Below are 20,461 nucleotides of genomic sequence, written 5' to 3' on the forward strand. Positions count from 1 at the left end.
AGATGGTTTTGTGTTTCTGTTCTCAGCACTTAAATACCCCCAATAATAGACTTCTCTGACGTGTGTCAACAACCAGATCTCTCTCTCTCTCTCAATTTCTGCATGTGCAGTGGATACACAATAAGTGCAGTGCATGCCTACAAGGAAAAGGCCAGATACCTCAGTGTGGTTGAGCAAAACTCAACATTGTTTAAGGAGATAAAGCCAGCCAAAGAATGAGAAGGAACGCCATGCCAGTAGACTCCCTCACAGCAGGGAGGAAGGGCTGTGAGCTCTTTAACAGTTTACTACTCTATTTCAATGACGTTTCATTTCCGGGATTGTTCCGGTGCCACCGGAATTTCCGCCGGATGTCCCTCATTTTTCATCCGGATGTCCGTCACCTTCCTCTTTCTTTGTGTTGGCGTTCTAACCTCCGGTGGATTTGTGAGGACTATGGTTAACTGCTCCTCAGATCTCTGCAGGGTAAATCCAGACAGCTAGCTAGACTATCTGTCCAATCTGAGTTTTCTGTTACACGACTAAAACTACTTTTGAACGTACACATGTTCCACCAAAACAAGTTCCTTCCCGAGGCTTTTCAGCGGAGGCACCATGGCTCCATCCGGCGCTTAGCACCGCCCAAGATGATGGTGATTGGTTTAAAGAAATGCCAATAAACCAGAGCACGTTTTTCTCCCATCCAGGAATGGTGTGTGAACTAGCCAGACCCTCCTCCGCAGCGCTGTGGAGGAAGGTCTGGCAATGCGAGACCATAATTTTATTAATGCATCCATACTGACAAACACAGAAAGAGAAGGGAGGAGTAGAGAGGGCAAAGTGGAGTGACACTCAGCAGGAGCCTCGAGGGTTCATGGGAAATCACCTCATTCCTCTGGAATTTGAGGATGCTGGCTCTGTTCCTGTCCTCCGTCTGCTGGACGGTGCTGGCTGCTAGCTGGAGAGAGCCCTGGGCGTCGGACAGCTTGGTGGAGAAGCGGGACAGGATCTCCCTGACAGGCGGCAGGCGGCCGTCTGTGCTCATCAACTTCTTTTCCATCTGACGGATACGCCTCAGCACTGAAAAACACGGGCCACATGAGCCATTACTTTATCATTAGCGTCACATTTGAGTCGCTCATGAATTGGTTCTGTAGACACACTGGCCAAAGCAATAGAGAGCATTGTGCTTTGATAACTTTATACATGAAAACTTTCTAATGAAAAGACAATTATGTACAGATAACAAGGGGTTCTGACAAGTATTGGATGCTATGACATTAGATACAGATATCTGTGTTTGAATCATGGTTATAATAGTCTTGCATTTTCAATTAGTTTTCATTTTATTTTAGTTTTGACTTTTGGATTTCATTTAATTGTAGTTTTAGTTAGTTTTCAGAGTGTGTTTGCTAGTTTAAGTTTAGTTTCAGAAAGGTTAAGTTTGAGTTATTTGTATGTTATGTTGTCAGAAGTTTGTAGCTACATATACATACATAATCCATTGTTGGAGAATGGCCATGATGTTTAATGGTTAACCTTTGCGCTACCTAAGTGTCAGATGTAAAGCAATTACGGCACAGCGCCAGCTCATGTCAACTCCGTTCAATTTCTGTGATTCAATGTCACAAGAGTTGACGGATATTCATGGTGTCAGTAGTGATATATTATAGCTAAAAAAGGTAAACTAAAATGATTAACTTATATACATTTATTTTTTATTTTTTACCAGGCAATATCATTTCAACTTAGTTTTTCTTCTAGATTTTCTCTATATTTCCCAGCCCTAACAACAAGACCCAAACAAGAGAAAGGCTGAATGCAAAATATGTGGACTCTAGCTCAGAGACTTGAGACTTGACTTGGCCTCTATCTCAGAGACTTGCGAGCATCTCTGATATCTCCTCACAGTCATGGGCTTCAGTCGACTCGTCCGTGGCGATGGGCTCTCGTGGGGACAGGTCCAGTGTCCTCATCCAGGCCACCATTCCCTGGGCCCGCTCAGTGTTCCGCCTGGCCACCTCGGGATCCACGTCCTGGTGAACACTGTACAGCTCCCAGTCATGGATCATCTCTGTGCACATACATTAACACACATAGATGAGTTACATAAGTCAGACTTATGGTTTAAAAAAATGCAGCACTACTAAGATACTGCACATTTAGTGTGTTTCAGAATGACTGTATGCAAATGAATCCTAAGCGGAATAGATATGTACATAAGAAGCTGGAATCAAACTAGTTTAATGATAGCCGGACAGATTCTTTTAAGAGGATGGAGGAATGAAGGGGTGCCGTTAATTCAATAGGGGGCTTGTGAGATGGCTAGATGTGGCGTCGTTTAAAAATATGTCATTTTTCAAGATCAGGAGGGCTCCTAAGAAGCTTTGTGCTGGGGAGAGACGTGCATGATGGGCTACTGGTGTTGTCATTATACATATGTTTATTTGGTTTATGGTTTGTCTATTTTGTTATTATCCTTTTCTATGGTCTTGAATATTGCAGTTAATGTCATGGTGGGTGGTGATGACGGAGGGGAGGGTATGTTCATGTTTCCAGTTGTTGTTAATGTATAATAATATTTTGTTAAATTAAAAAATAAAATGTTATTCATGAAAAAGACTATGCAGCCTGCAAAATCAACTCCTAGTAAGTAATATTTAATCTCTCCAACTCTATACAACTTTATGATTGCAGGAAACACGTGAGACAGTGAGTATGTTTACATGCACCCCTATATTCCACTATATGGAATCAATTCTGAATATTGTCATATTCAGAATTTCATACCGGTCATGTAAACAGCATATTGCCGTTGGATATTCAGAATAAGGCCTTTTTTCGAATATAGCATGATTTGAATTTGAATCACTGAATTGTGATATTCTGGTATTATTTGGGTTTTAGAGGCATTCTTTGGACATGTATACAGCACATTCAGAATATGCGTCTCAATCTGGGTTTTTACCGCAGTTTACGCCCAGTTTCTGGCCTCTTGCCTGTTTATGGCTTATGGACAGCTCTGTGCTATGGTTTCTGTACACAAACCAACCAGCCAACAGTTTGCAAGGCTGAAGACCCGATAAGAAGGAGAATTCACAGCTACTTTTAAACATTATCAAAGACTTGGATATCAACAGGTTTTTGGATATTCACACACATCGCTACGCAACCTTTTCAAGAAGCTGGTTGAAGGAATAAAAGAGGGAGGCTGTGTTCAGCTACATGTAAACGGGAATATTAGTGGAATATTTACTTCATTAGCCATGTAAACATCTTAGTTGGAATATTGTCCTTTTCGAAATAAGGGCAAAAAGCTGAATATTATGTGCATGTAAACGTAGTCCCTGATAGGACAGAGGAGGCCTTAGGAGGCAAGCTGCAGTGACCAGAGCCGTTCGGTACCTTCGATGCGTAGGTTGAGATCCGTGAGGTTTGTGCTGAGCTGCTCAGCCAGAGTGACCGTCTCCAGCGTGTCGTTGTCCAGCTTGTTCCCCAGAGTCTTCACCACACTCTCCTGGAAAATAAAAACCACAAAAACTAATCACTGACACATCAATCAGTGGGTGAAGACCATGCAGGGGTCTATATAAGTCGAAATAACTGGAAGATGTCAAGTCCAACTTTGTAGGCTATGCTATGGTGTTTAAAGAATGTATAGGATTTTATTGCCATATACTGTATAGTAGCATATGGATATAGTGGAATTTTAAACATAGTAGTTCATCTGATTGTCACTGTGATGCACATGTTAAGAACTGATGCTTAAACGTCTAAAGCATTTGAGGCTCTGCTGAAATGGTTAATGTGATTGAAATGAAAGACGATGGCTATGCTGACCGATTCTCCAAGCTGTTTGATGTCCAACACCACAGCGTCTGTGGCCGTCTCTAGCTCCCCAGTCTGGTCCTTCATCACAGAGGACTTGTTTCTCCAGCCAAGAAACTGAGTCTGGGAGCAAAGCACATTTATGAATTTAATAGACCAGCTCACGTAGTGTAAACAACATGTCAAAGAAAAAGAAAACATAAACCCTCAGGCTAAATTTACATTGCTACTTTGGTTTAAAAACCAAATATCTTTTGCTATGTTTCCCCCTCTCATTCCCCATGCCCTGGAGTGTCCCCCTCTCATTCCCACTGCTCTGGTGTTTCCGAGCCCCTAAACCGGAGACATTAGGAAACACTTCTGACCCGTTTTGGTTTGGAATCTGCGGGGTTGTGTTGCAGTCTCAACGGCCGCCAACGGAGACCTTTGGCAACACCGACACTGACGCCAAGTTTTCGGCGCCTGATTGGGTCACGACGTCTCGGTCTCTGAGACTAAGCCACTAACGTTACCATGGCAATGGGTGGAGTATACATGCTGTCTTCTGTTTACCCCGTCACACGCATGCCCAGTATCCTGAGAATGGTGATGAGATATGAGGTTTGGGCGTGTTAGGTTAAACCGAGATAAGTTCTTCTACTGGAGCTAAAACCACTTGTGTGCACGGAGATCGCTTTTGGCTCAAAACTCTGCATAAAAGCCAAAAACGAAAACAATGAGCTAAAAGAGTATCATATCATCTCTAGAGAGCTGAGAGGAACTGCAGAGTCGGCCCCTCGGGTCATAATTATCTGTGGTTTGTTTCTACAAGCGACACCTTTCACATTACACATCGATCGATTGTTCATATAAAAATATTGATTAGTGCAGCTTTAACTTTTCTTTTAATGCATGTGTCATGCTTCAATGCATTTCTTTTTGTCCTTGCATTTATTGTAGTACTGAATTTTTTTTTTATGTGTGTATGTACCTGCAGTCGTTGAGCAGTGTAGTTGTAGTATTTGAGCCTGTCGTTGGCAGCAGCACCAGTGGAGATGTTCAACACTCCGACTTTCAGCTGGTCCAGTGTCTTATTGGACAGCCGCAGGTCCCCAATTAGATGCCAAATGCAATTATCACAACCTAAAACCAAAGGAGATACCTGGATCACAGCATTACAGCACAGTTGTGTTTTATCCTTTTCAGAACAGTACTCTGCTGAAGTGGAGTCTCTGCTACAGCTGTTAAGTCCACTTACTGTTGTTGCACAGGTTGACTGTTGCAGCCTCTGGCAGGCACTCTCCTGTATGCATATCACAGTGGCCGCTCTCACAGTCACACTCTGTAAAAAACAGATGCACTTCATCATCGACTGTAAAACAGACAGTTCTGCACTTCAGCCTAAATGGCTGATCAGCTGGAAACGGCTCAGTGCATTTGCCAAATATATATAAAGACCCAGATGGTAGTTTGGCTTGAGGCCTGCACATCTGTCTTGTGGCCTCTCTTGTGTGGGACTGATGGTTTTGAAAGCTGTGTGTGTATAGATTTGGGCTCTATGGTGATGTCATCCAGCGCTCGGCAGAGAGTCTCCGGCCACAGGGTCACAGCTCTCAGCAGATGTTTCTCTGACATCATGAGCACTACTGTGGTAGTGGGTGTGGGAAAATGAACACTCGGCGCAGCCTTTCTTCTGGGAAAGCGTTATCTGCGGTGAATGTTTGGACAAATGGTCTTGGGGTGTTTTTTTTAAGAGAGCAAGAGAACATTTGACATGTAGTATGACGGACAGATGACTTACTCTGGCAACCGGCAGGGCTGTAGTCCCAGTAGCCCGGCAGGCAACGCTCGCAGTAACGACCTCCGGCCCCCGGGCGGCATGGACAGCTGTGGGTGAGATGATGGCAGGTGGAACGAAGGGAAGCTGGCCCGCATTCACACCTCCGACAGCCCTGACAGCTGGAGAAACCAGAGTAGCCCTCCTAGATTACATGAATGAAAAAAAAACACCATTAGATCCCAGTATCTGGCTGTTCGTGGCCATTTTGAAACATATTGTTCCACACAATTCAAAGGATAATTATGGTCTATTAGCTGGGGTCTTATTTTGGTAGTTTTGGCCATCATCAATTATGCAGCATCATACTCAGTATGATACCCAGTTCCTGAAATGGTCCAGCACTCACCAGTACTGAGTAGAATGCCCCCTTTTCTACTTTCACTCTTTGTGATTTGTCTTCTAAATAATTGTGGCTAACCTGGGTCAGTTTCTTGCCACGTCGTACTTAATTTTTTTTTATGATGTTGCTGCATTGCCAGAAATACTTATTATTATTAACAGGAATGAAAATAAGACCCACGTTGTGATACATTTGAATTATCCTTTTAACGTTGATTCAGATTAAATCCCTGAATCTCCCAGAAGAAACAGCAGTTGGACTTCTGGACGCACAGTTGCATGTTTCCTCTCACCTCACACTGGTCGCAGAGTCGTCCGGTGACACCTGGCTTGCAGTGACACACTCCTCTCCTGTCGTCGCATGAAGAGGTGCCACATTCATTGCACTCGCACTCTGCGAAAGTCACAGGGCACATTCAATGATGAGAACATGAGGGTCAAATGATGTCACAAGCATGGTGGAAAGGGTTATTTTTGGACCTGCAGGGCCTCCCAAGGCATACAGTAATCCTCGATCCTGAATTGTCACCTTGGTGGTATTAGTACTTTTACTTAAAGGTGCAATATGTAATACTGACAGCTAGTGTTTAAAATAGTTACTGCAGTACAAATCCAAAATACTGGAGTGAGTTGTCTCCTCTGCCCCCTCCTCCCCAGACTGAAAGTTCACGTTGGTTGCCAGGCTAAGACCGCAGCATCCACAACAATGTTGCTAGGCGCTTGTCTCACATTGTCAGTCATTACTTCATAGCACAGCAAACTAACTGCAAACTCACGGTCCTCTCTTCCCGATTTACAGGCTCCCCCTCTTAAAATAACTCACAGTTTTTGGGTATGGCCGCTGAACAGGCTACAGGATATAATTCAATGTGAATACACGAATGTTGAAATGACATAAAATGCCCGTCCCTTGTAGCCATGATAAATTAGCCTGAAGCTAATGCTTAGCTACCAGTTCAGGAGGAAATTAGCCAACTCTGCGTCCTTTTGGGCTCTAAACTGTCTCCAACTTTCTTGTTGAACATGGAAGCTCCTCTTAGCATCGTGAGTATTTCAAGCCACAATCAAAGGGAGCGTGCCTGTTACCACAGCCCTATGTTCCCACATTTCTAAGATTTTTTTTCAAAATTAGGGTTAATGTTCCCACAGTTCCCATATTTCTAAGATTTTATTCCAAAATTAGGCCCTATGTTCCCACATTTCCTTTTTCATAAATTTGTATCAGATTTTATCTCCCTAACCCTAACCCCTAACCCTAACCCTTAAAAATGTTGTGGGAGGTTAGGGCTTAAATTGAAGGGAAATGTAGGAACACAAGACCAAATTTTGAAAACGTCCTAGAAATTGGGACCATTGGGCTGTGGGAACATAGGGCTGACCCCAGATCAAACATATCTTGAATGAAGGCGTTTATTCGTTGCCCCCACCTCTGCAGTTCTTGGCACTGATGGCGTCGCCGTAGAAACCTGGGGCACACCTCTCACAGTTGGCCCCGGAGGTGTTTCCCCAGCAGTGCTGGCAGTGGCCCGTCACATTGTGGCACTCGCTGAAGATCAGGTTAGGGTCGGAGTTGCTGTTACAGTCGCATCTCTTACAGGAATTACCAATCGCCATCGGGTTGCCGTAGTAACCTGGAGCACACCTGGATGGGAAAGACTGCAGATTAGCGATGTCCCGATTGGATCGGGAAGTATCGGAATCGGAGTCGATGTGGGCATTTATTTAACTGACAGGGGATCGACAGTCACCCCGATCACCTTAATCCGATCATTTACGTCAGTAAATTCTACACCATTCTAAGTAGAAGTTGATTTTATATGTGAGTTTTACAAAAATGCTAGCTGTACTAAGTGAAATGTATTACGCTGAAGAAATATTTTAGTTACTTTTTTTACTTAAAGGGTAACTACCGTTTTTTTCAACATATGTTCCTAGGTTTCTGTGTCTAAGTGACTGATGGGAACAACAATCTTTGACATTGGTTCAGTATTGAGCGAGATCGCTGCAGTCGGCAGCGGCGAAACAAGCTACAATGTAAATTAATAGGGCAATTGTCCATCTTTAGATTAATATTCTAAGTGTCTGACAACATTATGGAAAGGATCCCTTCAGAGATACTTTAAACATCTTTAAGACCTTTCTGTTTAAGTAGAAACAGCTCGCGCTAGCGCTAAACCAACCAGACTCCATTTTAAAAAAGCAATACTTTTAGCGTGTATAGAGCCAACAAATTTAAATCGGTAAACAATGTGTTTATTTCAACCAAAACTAGAGTTGTGATGGTTGGAAAAGTGGAAAGATGACCCAGTGTTCTTTTGTGATGAAGTCTTTCAATGGAATTTTGAATGACTTTTAATAATCTACAGACAAGGAGCGATTTGTTGGTTCAGCTACATATGTAAGTTTCCACACCAAAATGTCATGTGGCAGCAATGGATTCTGGGGGACTGAGGCTTCCAGTGGAGAGCCAATCACCATCTCTGCATTCACCTATCTCTGCATTCACACTCGATTCTCGATTGTTGAACACTGGTGTAAATTGATGACGTACGGAAAGACTGACGTAACTAACACAGGCACCAAGCATATAATGGGTATAATATGATATTTCTGAAAGTGGCTGAACGGCAAATGGGATGTCGTGTACATGTGGCTAACAGCTGGACAAGTTACAGGTGCTAAGAGAGCTCAACACACTGAAACGTATAAAAACAGGAGAAAACAGACAAAAGACAAAAAGAAACATTGGTTACACTTGACTTGACTTATGGTATCTACATAAGAGTGACATGACACTGTCATGAACGTGTCGTTAAGTCATAAACGTTTATGACATAACGCTTCTTTTAGTAAGTGTCATTCGGTTTTTGTCATGACAAGTTAGGGTTAGGGTTCATGTATTGACTGTGTCATGACAGTGTCATGTCACTCTTATGTAGATACATTAGATATGTAGATATTTTTTGTGTTAGGTTTGTTTGTTTCTGGGTTTACTGGTGCTGCATGCAGCATATTTATGTATTATTTTCTGTTTTTATGTTATACTGAAAATAAATTGAGTGATTGATAAATGCTACATATGTGTTGTCAAAGTGGTACAGATAACAAATGCTACATTTGGATGAGATGGGGAATAAATGGGGAAACTCTACAGAGAGATGTGGCACATTTACATCTTCATCAGAATCGGTGGCTCTAAACTAAAACCTGATGAAGTGTGTTATCTCTTTTCAGCCAGTTGTTGTCGTTGTAGGCGATGTTTTCTTATACTCACACGTGATGTCAATGGTTGCAGGATTTGGGTGGTTGCCAAGAGATTGGCCTGTAATCATAGCCTAGAAAATGTGTGTATGAAAGCGAAAAATGTAGTTCCTGTGTGTATGTCCATGGAAGATACAGTGGTTGCTACATAGATACTACATGTTGCAGGCATTCTATGATTGCTCGCACTGTAACCTACTGCACAGTGGTTGAATGTAACTAAGTACATTTACTCAAGTACTGTACATAAGTACAAATTTGAGGCACTTGTAATTTACTTGTCTTTACTTTTCTTCTTTCCGCTACATTTCAGAGAGAAATATTGTACTTTTTACTCCATTACATTCATCTGACAGCTTTAGTTACTTTACAAATATAGGTTTTTGCACACAAAACACATGTAGTTTATAAAATAAGACGTGTTATTATAAATTAAACTAGCCAACAATATACAGACGTAGAAGTCCAGCTGAAATGATTAGACCATTAATCGCTTAGTTGATTGACAGAACTGTTTGGATCGTTTCCAGTTTCTAAAACGGGAGGATTTTGTAACTCATGATACTTACATTATTTACTTAAGTAACATTTTCAATGCAGGACTTTTACTTGTAACAGAGTATTTTTACAGTGTGCTATTAGTACTTTTACTTGAGTAAAGGATCTGTATTACTTCTTCCACCACTGCTTCTGCATGGATGTTTTTTATATTGCCATGAAGTCAGTAGTTGTTATTGAATGTGCACAGAGAGCATTAATATATACTTCTGGACTGGTTGTTTAAAGCCTGGTCAGCACTGACCTCTCACAGAACTGACCGGCGTAGCCCTCTTGGCACTTGCAGCGCAGAATGGCACCTCCTCTGTCACAGTGCACTGCGAAGCTGGCCGGACACACAGGGGGAAAGTATTTCAGAGATTAGCCACTGCTTGCCAACATGCAGTCTTGCGGGTGCAGGAACAGGAACAGAAGGGCTTACTTATTGGTGGGGACGGAGAGGGGGCAGGCGCAGGGTCGACAGGTGTGGCGTCCGTCCAGGCTGGGAGCCAGCATGTAGCCATCCTCGCACATTTCACAGAAATCACCTGTACTGTGGTCCTTGCAGTTCTGAAAGGGAGATATTAAAAACAGTAATAAAAAGATCTATTGGTTATTGGTATTATACGGAAGAGGATTAGGGCCACATGTGAATGATGTATTTGAGTTCAGAGATAACAGTCGGAAATGTGAGAATAAGTCAGAATTCTGACTTTAAATTTTGAAATCAGAATTCTAAGTGTAAAATCTGACTTCAAACTCAGAACTCAAATACATTTTCCACATTGGCCCTAATCCTTTTCCGTAGTATTAAAATAAAGTGAGCTGAAGTGGTGTGTTCACTCTGATACTTCAGTGAGAGATCATACATGTGGGCAAACTTACAAAACAAACGCCAGTGATGTCTTCACAGTAGTCGGCTTGGCCTTTGCAGTTACATGGCAAGCAAATGTTCTGCTCACTCATGAAAAACCCCTTTGCACACACCTGCAGTGGGAACAGAAATATACATTCTTACTTAAGTAGAACAGCAGTGTAAGCCAGCGACTTCAGTTTCAAGTCTTCTAAACCACAAGAGCCCTGTAAACTGCACGCATATTCTGTCCTCCATCGTTCTCGGTGAAGATGCTCATGTTGAGTAAAATGCCCGTGCTCCTTTTGAAATCAGGGAGTAAAAGTCTTTTTGAATGGTCGCCCCATAACCACGAGGTTGGCAGATCAATCCTAGGCTCCTTCGGCCACATGTCAAAGTGTCCCTGAGTAAGACATTGAACCCCAAGTTTCTCCCCGGACGCTGTATGTTTATCTGTCTACTGCTCCTAATACTTAGAATGGGTTAAATGCAGTAAGATAATGTCTCTACATTGTACTCTGTGTACGTGACCATTAAGGAATAAAGTTTGTTTTGTTTTAAAAAGTTTGTGTTGTAGGACAGAATTGGAGGCAGATTGGCAGACTGACCCACAGACTAACCAACATCACCATCATAAGGTCCCACTCGTAGCTGGCAAAAATACTGCAGCGAAAGCTTGACTGTTTGGCTGAAGACCATCTAGTCAATCTGATAACCAGTTGATATCAGAATGAGGATAAAAAAATAATATACTGTATCGTGCAGCCCTAATTTGGTAAATGAAATGGTAAAGTAAATTCAAGTCAGGTGTAGTCCAAACTCACATACAGTGTCTCTGTAGGTTTATCGGCCTATAACATCAACTGTTCCTGAGTCAGCCTGAGCTCTGTAAGAGTTCTCATGGAATTGATTTATTATCCAGGTTATTATTGTATCTAATTTCTATTTTGTGTAACAGGGGGTGTGGGTGACAGAGGGTAAGCAAGATGTCTGTATGTGTATTTGCAGTGTGTTATTGTTATGTAATGCTGTTTTGTTTGTATGTCTTTTATAACTACAGTATAAGTCAAAAATTTGGACACACTTTCCAGTTCACTTGAATGGGAAAGTGTGTCCTAACTTTTGACTGGTACTGTATATATATGTGTTTATAGGCCCCCCTCGAGGGGGCTACCCTTTCGATACATTTAATTAAAAAAATTCAAATTCAATTCAAGGACGCGGGAAATAATCCTCATATCACACAAGGAAAAAAGTGGAACCTAATGGGAGAGGCAATTCAAGGATAGATTGACTTTTCACAAGCAGATAGGGATGCAAAATTAAACCAAAAACATACTGCAGCATTGATGATCAAGTGAATATCCGCGCAAAAGCTAAACAATATTGTATTTCCAATATTAACAAAGTTACTCTTCAACCCTTGGTATTGCAAATCTCAGCCTCAACTATGAATGACAAGTATGTCTTTTTCTAAATCCATGGTTACAACCTCCTAACATGGTTATTCTCATTAAAGGTGAAAGGATCGACATTGCCACTCATTTTAAATATCTTGGCGTGATACTGGATCGAATTTGAACTTTAAGAAAGACCATAAAAAAAAAGCAAGTACAACTTGTCAAATTGGAGACATATCAGAAACTGTCCCTCTCTGGACTCAGCTAAGATATTAATGCATACTATGATCCTTTCCTATACTGTATATCCTATTGCATTACATGGTGGGGACAGGCTGGAGAAACAGCCATAAACCTCTTCAGTCCTTATACAAAACAAGCTAAAAACATTGGACAAAAAGACGTCACATTCTCATCAGTGTAGGCTACTGGAGAAATACAGTTTACTGAGCTCAATTTTGTGCCTTGTTTATGAAATCTTAAATGGTTTGGCCTCTCTCACACTATTTGACTTTGTGTTTACTCGCTAAGAAAATTGTGTAAGATCTTCAAGAAGATCCTCTCTACAAGATTGTACCATACAATTTCACCACACTGCATTCGGGCAATCAGCTTTTTTGCTGTAAAATCAGTGGAACTCCCTGCCTGACGATGTGAGGAAAACCAACTTTAAAAGGTTGTTAAAAGCTGTTCAGCTCTATACTCACTGACCATAATCTGTGCTATAATGTGCTATTATATTATGGGTAGTAGGGCTGGGCGGTATGGCTGGGTAAGTTTTTTTTTTTTTGCAGTGTAACTTTTCCGTTTGATTTCATTTAGGCATTGACCTTATGATTTCAGCTGTAAGGAAAGTCTTCTGAAAGCCAGCAGCTACCTTCCATTTACAGAATGTGATTTTAAAACCTGCATCCTGTCTGATGTTTGTTCACCACGGTTTCTCAGGATGGTGTGATGTCATAGTTCAGAGACCCCCCCCCCCCAACACACACACACACACACACACACACACACACACACACACACACACACACACACACACACACACACACACAGCCCTTTGAACATTTGAAGCAGCAGCACCATTCATGAGGCCTACTGTACAATAGCAGTCTGTAAGAACTTCATAGCTTGACCTCCTTGTTCCGCTCAGTTAACTGGACATTGATGCATCCAGAACAGCCAGAAGATGGAACATTCCACAGACAAACAGTACTGCATGCCTATTTATGAGTCACATTTTCCTTTGATTTATTCACAGATGGGCTGTGAAACAAAGACGTGCTTCTGTAGCCAGCTAAATGTGAAACAACACGTGAATAGCAGCACTGATTCTTCCTGCGGGTCATTTTCCTGTGGCTTTCCCTGACCCACAGTGAACACTGAGGGTCACATACATCATTACCATGTAAACATTCAATTTGTCGACCTTTCACGTAAACAACACATCCTATGATCGTAAATCCTAAAATGCTGCTAATGATGCAAATGGGTTCGGTGCTCAGAGAAATAAGATACAAGTTTTCGCCCCAAATGGTAGTCCAAGCCATTAGGAGTAATGAACCATAAACCGGTTTATGGGAAAACCACTGAGATCCCGAGCTACTTACCATTTGTAAAGCCACTTAAAAGAGTTTTGAATTGCTTCCGACCTATTAGCTGTGTGACATTCTGTGATGGGTCAAACAGCTGCAGTGTGTATACACAGGGGAGCACAGGGCAGAGGGTTAGAGGATTATGCAGCAGATGGTCTTGAGGTAGGACATGGACTCCTTAGATCTTTCTAAAATGCAACAAAGGAATGCATCTCAAGTATACAACCCAGCAGCTTGTGGAAGAAAAATGTTCTGCCCATGTTTGGATGACTTGGTGTCATAATCATTTGCATTTATAATTTAGGCTCCAGATCTAAATGGAGTAGTTCAACATTTTGACACTTAACCACTTTTTTCTAAGAGTGAGATGCAAAGCTTGATACAAATCCCATCTGAGTATGAAGATTAGGCTAACACATAGCATAGCACTAGATTTAAAGGACGGAACACAGGAATTTCCCCAGTGTGGGATTAATATAGTCTATCTTATCTTATCTTAAAAATATGCCTCCAACTAATCTAAAACTCATCAATTAACATGTGGTATCTTGTTAACTGGAACATAAACAGAAATTTAAGAAGGGGAATTTAGGGGTGTTGGAACTAATTTTTTAATATCATCCTACCCTGCTCAGCAGCAAACGGCAGACGGACAGTGTTAGAGACTAGCTGGTGAACATAGTGGAGCATTTAGCAGCTAAAGAGAAAGATATTTCCCTCAAGAGGTGGAGACCAAAAACATTGATAAAAGTAGTGAATTTTGAACTTACATCCTTTGGGTATTGAGAGACACAACTCTAAATGAATGCTAATGTTGCTCTGTGCCTTTGTTGTGTACGGGGCTAATATAAACTCTAAAGAAAGTTCTTTGCCCAAACTTTTTTTTACACAAAGCTCTCCCACTACATTGACGGTGAACTTGAAAGTAAGATGGCTGTGTCATAATTTAGTTTTGACTAACATGTTTGTTTGATTAGCATTGATTAGCTTAACAAATGCCAAACTTGTTTTTTTGTCTGAACAAATGTTGCTAACCTGAGTCTTTCTAACCAGCACTCATGTTGTTTATTGGTACCCCATTAATCATTCACTCATTTTTTTTCCACATTTTCCCTTCTTGTAATGTCCACCAGTTGGAGAACCATTGGGTGAAACATCATTAATTAACTTCAAAGCTGTTAGTAGCCTTACTTTTAAATATAGGCAGAGCCAGGCTAGCTGTTTCTTTCTCACTTTTTAAGCTAGGCTAACTAGTCTTTTACACTAGCCCAGTGTTTCCCCAACGTTTTACAGTCCCGTATGTCATTTTTATTTTCATGTACCATCTACGTCACTTTGCGTACCCCTGGTTTTGTATACCCCTGGCGTACCCCAGTTTGGGAACTAATGCTCTAGCCCAACTTAACACACAGACATAATGTTGAAATCAATCTTCTCATCTTACTCTCAGAAAAAGAGCAAATAAGTGTATTTGTGAAATCTTAAACTACTTATTTAAGACCCATTTCTCTTGAGGGTAGTCCTGTAATACAACATCTGAAAGTTTGAATAGAATTTAAAACTTTGTGGTTACTTTTTACCTATCATGAGAATTAAAAAAATTGACATTTGCAGCCTTCTGCCAACTACTGTATGAGCACACTCAGTAATGTTAACTATTTCTGTGGCCCTCCCACCGTGCCCACTACAGTGGAGAACAAAGATGACATTCACGTTATATAGCCTCTCTCTGTTTTCATGTGAAGCTACCTCTTAGTATTTATCAGTGTACTTCCTGTGTGTTGACTGAGCGCTTATAGGTTACACGATAAGGCTCTATCTCTGCGATACAGAGCTGAACAAGCAGGTATCAAGCACAAAACAGGATTTGGCTCTACAGATGAGTGCTGTCCAAAGTCAACAAACTCTCTGGTCATGTAGCTTCAAACTGAACTGGATCTCAAGAATTATGTTGTATAAAGATAACTTTTAAATGCCATGTGTTCTGTGTGTTTTTATGTACATCTGCCTGCCGACAGAGTTTTCCCAGACTCGGAGAATTAAGCGGATTAAATGTTAAAGCTTGAAGGTTGTGTCTCATTTCCGCTTTGCCTCCCAACTGGAGCTGCCTGCTGTATTTATATTGACCTTGAAGAGGGGTTCAGACACTGGATTTGGTCATGCTAATTCCTCAGGACGGGACAGATCCCGGGTCATGAGAATCTCATCCTAACTCAATAACTGTGCACAGACAGTCTGGCTGAAGGGGGCGAGGCCTCCTCTCTGGGGACCCTCAACTCAGAAAACTCATAAACACATACAGTAGAAAATAAATAGTTTGAGGATTGAATACCTCTACATTCATTTCCCCAGGATGTTTCTTCATACTAATCAGTTTTGAGCAAAGTCACTAAAGAGCCAAGAATCATGGCTCTCCGGTACAGTTCTATGGGGCCAATGGACACAAATCAACCCCAAAAGCATCCAAAGGAGCCACATAATTACAGTCCAAGTGTAAGGGAAAATGTCTGTAAAAGGATAAAGTTGTGGTTCATCTATGGCCTGACATCTTGTTCTACTCGTTTGCATTTGCAGGCAGCTAGCACATGTACATTATACAAGGGTGTGCAGCAAAGAATGCTGTCAACCAAGCAATCTGATTGTAGATCAAGAAATCAGGACATGCAAACATGCATTGGCTTATTAGAACTTTGTTGCACATCACACAATCTGGCAAGCCAGATGTTGCTCTCTGTAAAGCATTTAGAACAGTTTGCTCAGATTGAGTTCATGATAACAACCCTATTGCTAGACAAGAACTTCAATATTGGTCAACTCTGCAAAAATCAAGATTAAGATAAAGAAAATGTTGTTTTACGTCCAATGCCAGGGCTTTCTACCAAGTCTATGCATGCAACAATGGTAAGGTCAAGGTTAGGGAAAGCATGTGGTTATGGCAAATAAATGATGGCCTCAGTATTATTAGGCAACTAATACACAAAGTCAGGGCTAGGGAAAGTTCACAGTTATTATTCATAAAAACCAAACATAATGTGCAGTTCTGTGACAGTTTCCTGCATGAAAGATGCCAAACACGCACATCCACCACTGCAACCTCAACCCCCTTGTATTCCGCATTACGTGAACTGTGCAGATGCACTGGCATCTTATCCAGTACATGCATCATTTCCTGTGAATCTTTTGTCTGTTGATACACAATTTGAAACGTGGGCTGAAGGCTGAACTACCAGTAACATCTAACTGCTGTATGGGGAGGAAGGCAAATACATTGAATGACGTTTGCGTACATGCATTGCATACACATTACAAAAATGGAAATTTTGAAAAATAAATTATCGAAATCTTACATATTATATAAGTTATAATAGTAATACAGAAAATATAAATATAATATAAATATCAGAAGATACGGAATATACTGTATATATATTTCTGATTCTTTCTCTCTATATATAAAAAGTACAATTTGATCGCCCAGTTGAAAGTTTAGCATCTGAGCTGATCCTTTGGAGCATACTAAGCCAAGGAAACATTGGCCAGTGGTCATGTATTGCTTCACATGCCCTTACTGTCTATTGTGTTCTCTCTTTCTCTCTCTCTGGGGTGTTGCTCAACATTTGGCAGCTGGTTTCCATTAGGAAGCTGCCAGGGAGGGGCAGGGGGTGCATGACAGTGGTGCTGACAGTAATTCAGAGACCATCCGAGCTTTAGCTCTGGGGCACGTCTGACGACACAAACACACACACATGAGTAAACACAAAGCAGGACCATTGTGAAGTCCACACAGACACACAGAAGTCCTCAGAGAGCTCTGCCATAACAAATCACTCCCCAAACACTCCCAAACCTGCCTTATCTTTCACAGTTTTGACCTTAACATTTGTGTACATGATCATCTACCTCATTACATACATACATGTGCAGTGGGTAGAAAAGGTCAGAAACTAAACATAGCATGCACAAAAAAAGATTAAACCATATCTTACTTTCAGCACCGACTGTTGCTGTTCCCCCAGCCTGGCGGCAGAAGCTGGATAGGCAATCCCTGATAGGATGCAGAGAAGGCAGGACAGGGATTTAGCAGCCATATTTGTGTGTTTGCCCAGTAGAGCACTGATCCCCCCTTTCTGTCTGTTTCTCCTGGCTGTAGGAGCGTCTCTGGGCAGCTCCTCTTGCTCGGCTGCACCGTTGGCTTCACTTCTCCGCTGCTCCGACCTCCAGATGCAGCACTGCGTCTTGTCCTGGCCCGGCCAGAGTCCTGTAAAACAAACTTGTGTGGACTTCCTCCCTTTCTCTCGCTCCCTCCCTCCCTGCCCTGATTCCTCTCCCCTAGCGGACTTGCCTCTCCCCTGAGCCTGTGCCTAAATCACATACAGATGGGAAGGCTGAAAACTGAGAGACAGACAGGAGAAGAGAGGGGGGGGGGAAGAGAGAGAGAGAGAGAGAGAGAGAGAGAGAGAGAGAGAGAGAGAGAGAGAAGAGGCAAATGAGTCATAGAGGGCTTCTGTCTGTTGAGCAGAAGGCAAGCAGACAGTCCACCCATCCAAATTGCATATCCCCCCCTCTGACTGGCAGAGTCAGATTAAGTGTTAGCCCCCCGTCTCCATTTGCAGGTCCGTGGCACCCTTTCACCTTGGGCTCAACAGGCAGGCAGCACCCCTCCCTCTGCACTCCCCCTCCCCTCAGTGGGCAGAGGGTCTAAAGCTTCAACACTCACTCTGCACTCGGGCAGGCAGAAAAGAAACAGCTGCTCCGATATCCCGGCCCGTTCTCCAGCTCACAGCCCCAGACATGAGTTGGTTGTCCAAGGTCAGACCATCAAAAAGCTGCTAAATTTATGAATGTTGTGTGAGACTCCAAACAGGAAGAGCCTGAGTGTAACACTTGGAGCACAAAGGATGTATTGTCAGAGGCTAAAAACAGTAGTTCCGTAAGATCTGAATAGCTGGATACTGTGAAGGCCACATGTATGCACGTGATCAAAGCTAACAGGTCCAAAGACTGTTGTGACTTCACCACAAAGACCATGTTGTAAGCAGTTCCAAATACGTCCAAGTTATGTTGTGTTAGCCCATAGGACCATGTGGGAGTTATATGTCTCAAGTGACCAATAAACAGGTTGTCACATTCCAGTTATGTATGGCAGCGATGTCATACAAGATAAAAACAAGGCCACAGGCCGCTCTGTATTAGAGCTGCACAATATGAGGAAAATATGAGATTTGCGATAACGCTGTTGAATATCATGATAACTATATTACTTGTGATAATTAAACAGATATTAAAGTGTACTCAGTTCTGCTGCTTTTAGTATTCTGTAGAATACAATAAATTGCTGGTTGAATTTAAAACAAATGTAAGGTAATTGTTTTCAGCATTCTTTTATTGAACACACTGAACATTGATTTGAATATAAAAGGCACCAACATTAATCCTAACCCTTAGTTTTCTATTGATGTTTTCTTTCAACACACAAAAAAATCTGAGTGTGTTTCGCAATATGTCGCAGCCTTTCACGATGCGTTTATTGCGCCAGTTGATATCGCGATGACGGTAAAAAAACAATAAATAGTGCAGCCCTACTCTATATTTACTATTCCCAACAGAATCAGGGTTATAGTCCAAATGACATATCAATTCTCCTCACCCTTTGTTTAACGAAATTTTAAATAAAGTATTGCTGCAGCTCTTTTTCCCTTTTTAAAGAGAGGATGAGACATATTTGTGGACACATTTGTGGAGACAAGCCTCTGGGATGGCATTTCCCATGAAAGAGGTTGATGGACATCTGTAAGCTGGTATTGCTAGGAGATGTGCTGTAAACCAACTGGAACACATTATAAGCCATTGTACCCTTTGAATGTTGGAATAAGACATTCCCCCCTTTAAAAAAAACCCACATCGCTTTGGTTATACATTCTTTAAGATGTCTGTCCCTTTACAACATTGAACATTGAGAAAACCCATTGTGCAGTTATGTTTGTATTCCACTTGGGAAGTTGAAGCTAGCAAGCTAGGCTACCTAGCCTCTATTTGGAAAGTGGAAGGTGAACCTTGCTAGCAGTGATTCCCACTAGATGTTTCTCTTTGTTCATTCAACACATGCTGAGTCAAGTTTCCATCCAAATGTAACACAAACCTTAGTCTATATCCGCAAAGTTGGACTTCCGTGATTACTCCGGGGCCACCGGAAATTCTGCCGAATGTCCTTTTCGGCTGGATGTCTGCCACCTTCCGCTTTCTTAGTGTTGGCGTTCTAACCTCTGGTGGATTTGTGAGGAATATGGTTAACTGATCCTCAGATCTCTGCAGGGTAAATCCAGACAGCTAGCTAGACTATCTGTCCAATCGGAGTTTTCTGTTGCACGACTAAAACTACTTTTGAACGTACACACGTTCCACCAAAACAAGTTCCTTCCCGAGGCTATTTTGCAGAGGCACCGGAGCTCTGCCCAACAGTATTGTGATTGGTTTAAAGAAATGCCAATAAACCAGAGCATGTTTTTCTCCCATCCCGGAATGCTGTGTGGACTAGCCAGACCCTCTTCCGCAGCTCTGTGAAGGAAGGTCTGGCAATGTGAAACTACACAAACCTTAACAGAATTTCCAGAAAATATGCAAATATAAAACAAGTTTCCATACACTACTGTTATGAGAATATGTTTTACTGTTATATGAGTTGGGTGCATTAAGATAAACAGTTGGTGGAGCTTATACTCCAGTTGGGTGCCATTCAGTTGTTGTAGAAGAAGACGTAGACCCAACAAGATGATGGAATTAAAATAGCTCCAGTCAAACCATTTCTTTTCATCTCATGTCTTATTGTGAGGAGCGTTACAGTCTCTTTGTC

General features: G+C 41.8%; 1 protein-coding gene across 1 annotated transcript in view; it reads right to left on the bottom strand.

Annotated features, from left to right (window-relative positions):
* The window catches only part of lama4 (laminin, alpha 4), a 55,616-nt gene extending 37,695 nt beyond the window's left edge, over positions 1-17,921 (bottom strand). The window contains exons 1-13 of the mRNA XM_039782072.1: positions 17,598-17,921; positions 10,649-10,750; positions 10,206-10,333; positions 10,029-10,109; positions 7,393-7,607; positions 6,259-6,359; positions 5,588-5,768; positions 5,045-5,128; positions 4,778-4,929; positions 3,820-3,930; positions 3,385-3,496; positions 1,889-2,053; positions 866-1,059 (exon numbers count right to left, since the gene is read on the bottom strand). Coding sequence (XP_039638006.1) covers positions 866-1,059; positions 1,889-2,053; positions 3,385-3,496; positions 3,820-3,930; positions 4,778-4,929; positions 5,045-5,128; positions 5,588-5,768; positions 6,259-6,359; positions 7,393-7,607; positions 10,029-10,109; positions 10,206-10,333; positions 10,649-10,750; positions 17,598-17,699 — 1,728 coding nt within the window. The 5' untranslated portion in view covers positions 17,700-17,921. The remainder of the gene's footprint in view (positions 1-865; positions 1,060-1,888; positions 2,054-3,384; positions 3,497-3,819; positions 3,931-4,777; positions 4,930-5,044; positions 5,129-5,587; positions 5,769-6,258; positions 6,360-7,392; positions 7,608-10,028; positions 10,110-10,205; positions 10,334-10,648; positions 10,751-17,597) is intronic.
* Positions 17,922-20,461: the final 2,540 nt, after the last annotated feature.

Source organism: Perca fluviatilis, chromosome 18 (genome assembly GCF_010015445.1).
Source record: "Perca fluviatilis chromosome 18, GENO_Pfluv_1.0, whole genome shotgun sequence".
Lineage (NCBI taxonomy): Eukaryota > Metazoa > Chordata > Actinopteri > Perciformes > Percidae > Perca > Perca fluviatilis.